Source organism: Vollenhovia emeryi, unplaced genomic scaffold (genome assembly GCF_000949405.1).
Source record: "Vollenhovia emeryi isolate VEMERY1.0 unplaced genomic scaffold, V.emery_V1.0 DF940681.1, whole genome shotgun sequence".
NCBI classification, from domain to species: Eukaryota; Metazoa; Arthropoda; class Insecta; order Hymenoptera; family Formicidae; genus Vollenhovia; species Vollenhovia emeryi.
Genome location: NW_011965685.1, coordinates 1 through 2442, shown reverse-complemented (window position 1 = coordinate 2442; position 2442 = coordinate 1). Strand labels below are relative to the sequence as shown.

General features: G+C 30.1%; 1 protein-coding gene across 1 annotated transcript; it reads left to right on the top strand.

Moving 5' to 3' along the window:
* Window positions 1-256: 256 nt before the first annotated feature.
* On the top strand, window positions 257-2392 carry LOC105555826 (probable cytochrome P450 4p3). The gene is made up of 3 exons (XM_012002866.1): window positions 257-384; window positions 834-1019; window positions 2271-2392. The coding sequence occupies exons 1-3, from the start codon at window positions 357-359 to the stop codon at window positions 2366-2368; spliced, it is 312 nt and encodes a 103-aa protein (XP_011858256.1). The 5' UTR covers window positions 257-356; the 3' UTR covers window positions 2369-2392.
* Window positions 2393-2442: the final 50 nt, after the last annotated feature.

Below are 2442 nucleotides of genomic sequence, written 5' to 3'. Positions count from 1 at the left end.
TATTTAAAAATATGTTTAACCTTATACAATTTCAGCAGAGTAGAAAAATAACGCGTTACCCAGACAACATGCACGTCTACACGACGTCTTAAAGACGTCATTAAAGAGACAACTTTAAGACTTTACTAAATAAACGTCTTTAAGGCATCGTTTAGACATGAATGTTGTGCGGGGTCTGACTCAGGAGTCGCATTAAAATTTAAGTACTGCAAAATTTACTTTTTAAAAAATAACGCTACCGGTAACGTAACTCTTTTTAATTAACGTTCCTGACTTTTAATTCTGAATTTTAGACAATATTAAGCAGCACAAAACATATAGAAAAGAGTATCCTATATGATATATTTCATCCCTGGATGCATACTGGTCTTCTCACTAGTGGAGGTAACATAATAATGTTAAGATAAATAAAGATATATATTTTACTATGTTGTATAAACATTGCAATTTGCATCATTTGGGCTGGAAAACTCTGATACTGGTCAATATCAGAGCTTCCCAGCATTGATGGCAATGTTTGTAAAACGTTAACATTACGTTGTAATCGAACGCGGCATCCATTCGGAAGCCATTACTACTGACGATGTCAACAACAACAACGAAAGATTAACAAGTTAGAACATTAAAAACGTGTTGCAAAGATTTCTTTTCTACGTTTTATAATTGTTATCACAAAAGTTTAAAAGCACATCAAAAAAGAATAAATTTGGTATGTAATCAATAGTTATTAAAAATCTATCAAATTCAAATTAAATTAAAAAATATAAATCTCTTCGAAATACTTATTACACATTTTTACCTCTTAATTTTGCCTTATGTTGTTTGCGTTTTAGGGACCAAGTGGCATTTACGACGAAAGATATTAACTCCCTCATTTCATTTCACTATATTGAAGCAGTTTACTGAAATCTTGATCGAGGAAGCCGAAAACATGGCCAAATCAATGAAAGATACAGGAGGCACAGTTGTAAAAGATTTACTACCACTTTTTAGTGAACATACGCTAAATGCAATATGTGGTATGATAATGTGTTCGTACATAACTGTACAGAACGTTATCTCTCTTGATAAATGACATAAGAAATGATACAAATTTTTTTTATTGGAAATTTCAATATTATAACGTAGGCCTAGTTTCACCAATGTTGCTTAACTTTAAGCTTAGCTTAATTCATTCTTTGTCTCTTCCTAACTTTACTTTAGACAGAAAGAAAAGTAAATTAAACTAAGATTAAAGTTAAACGACGTATGGTGAAACCGGGCCTTACTGATGCATAAATGGTTATCTAATCACAGATGTACTTGATACATATAGTATCCCACACAGCACCGAAATATTTCAGGAAGCTCTCAAAAAGCTGTCAATGAAATATGAAACCTTTCAAAAAAATATTTCAGACATATTTCAGATACATGAAATGTCCGCGTAGATGAGATATCATAAATGTTTCTGAAATATTTCTGAAATGCTTCAGAAATATCTCTTAAATGCTTCGGAAATATTTCTGAAATGCGTCGGAAATATTTCTGAAATGCTTCAGAAATATCTCTTAAATGCTTCGGAAATATCTCTTAAATGCTTCAGAAATATTTCTGAACGATTTCTATATTACATTTCAATATTAATTTCCAAGTTATATGTTGGATAGCTTTCAATAATATATGTTTTAGAGACTTTTAGAGAATTTTAGAGATTACGTACGAAATATTTCTCTGAAATGTTTCGTGATATTTCTGAGAAATAGAAACATTTATAGAAATAGAAAAATAGAAACATTTCAGAGAAATATTTCGTAATATTTCTGAAATATTTCAGTGAGAAGGATCATAAATGATTTCGATGAAACATTTCAGAAATATTTCTGAATGATTTCTATCTTACATTTCACTATTAATTTCCAAGTTATATGTTGGATAGCTTTCAATAAGATATGTTTTAGAGATTACGTACGAAATATTTCTCTGAACTGTTTTGTAATATTTCTGAAATATTTCAATGAGAAGGATCATAAATGATTTCGATAAAACGTTTCAGAAATACTTCTGAATGATTTCAATGTTACATTTCAATATTAATTTCCAAGGTATCTTTTGGAAAGCTTTCAATGACATGTGATTTTGATAAAACGTTTCAAAGATATTTCTGAATGATTTCAATTTTACATTTCAATATTAATTTCCAAGTTATCTTTCGGAAAGCTTTCTGAAACTTGTTTTACTGTGTGGGATATCATAACATTATACTGATACTTAAACATGTATGTTTGCAGAAACTGCCATGGGCACTTCTTTAAAAAGTCTCGGTGAGTTTCAACAACAGTATCGACAAGCAGTTCATCGGATGGGCGAACTTTTTGTTTATAGGTAATTATATGTTGTTTATAGGTGTAATAACTGATTGCACACACACACATACACACTCATGTCTGTATTCTTAAGATA

What these genes read in the sequence shown, in the direction of transcription:
- LOC105555826 (XM_012002866.1), top strand. Translation starts at nt 357, where the DNA reads ATGCATACTGGTCTTCTCACTAGTGGAG. An exon ending in TGGTCTTCTCACTAGTGGAG is followed by an intron (nt 385 to 833) that starts GTAACATAATAA and finishes TTTGCGTTTTAG; the next exon opens with GGACCAAGTGGCATTTACGA. An exon ending in TACGCTAAATGCAATATGTG is followed by an intron (nt 1,020 to 2,270) that starts GTATGATAATGT and finishes GTATGTTTGCAG; the next exon opens with AAACTGCCATGGGCACTTCT.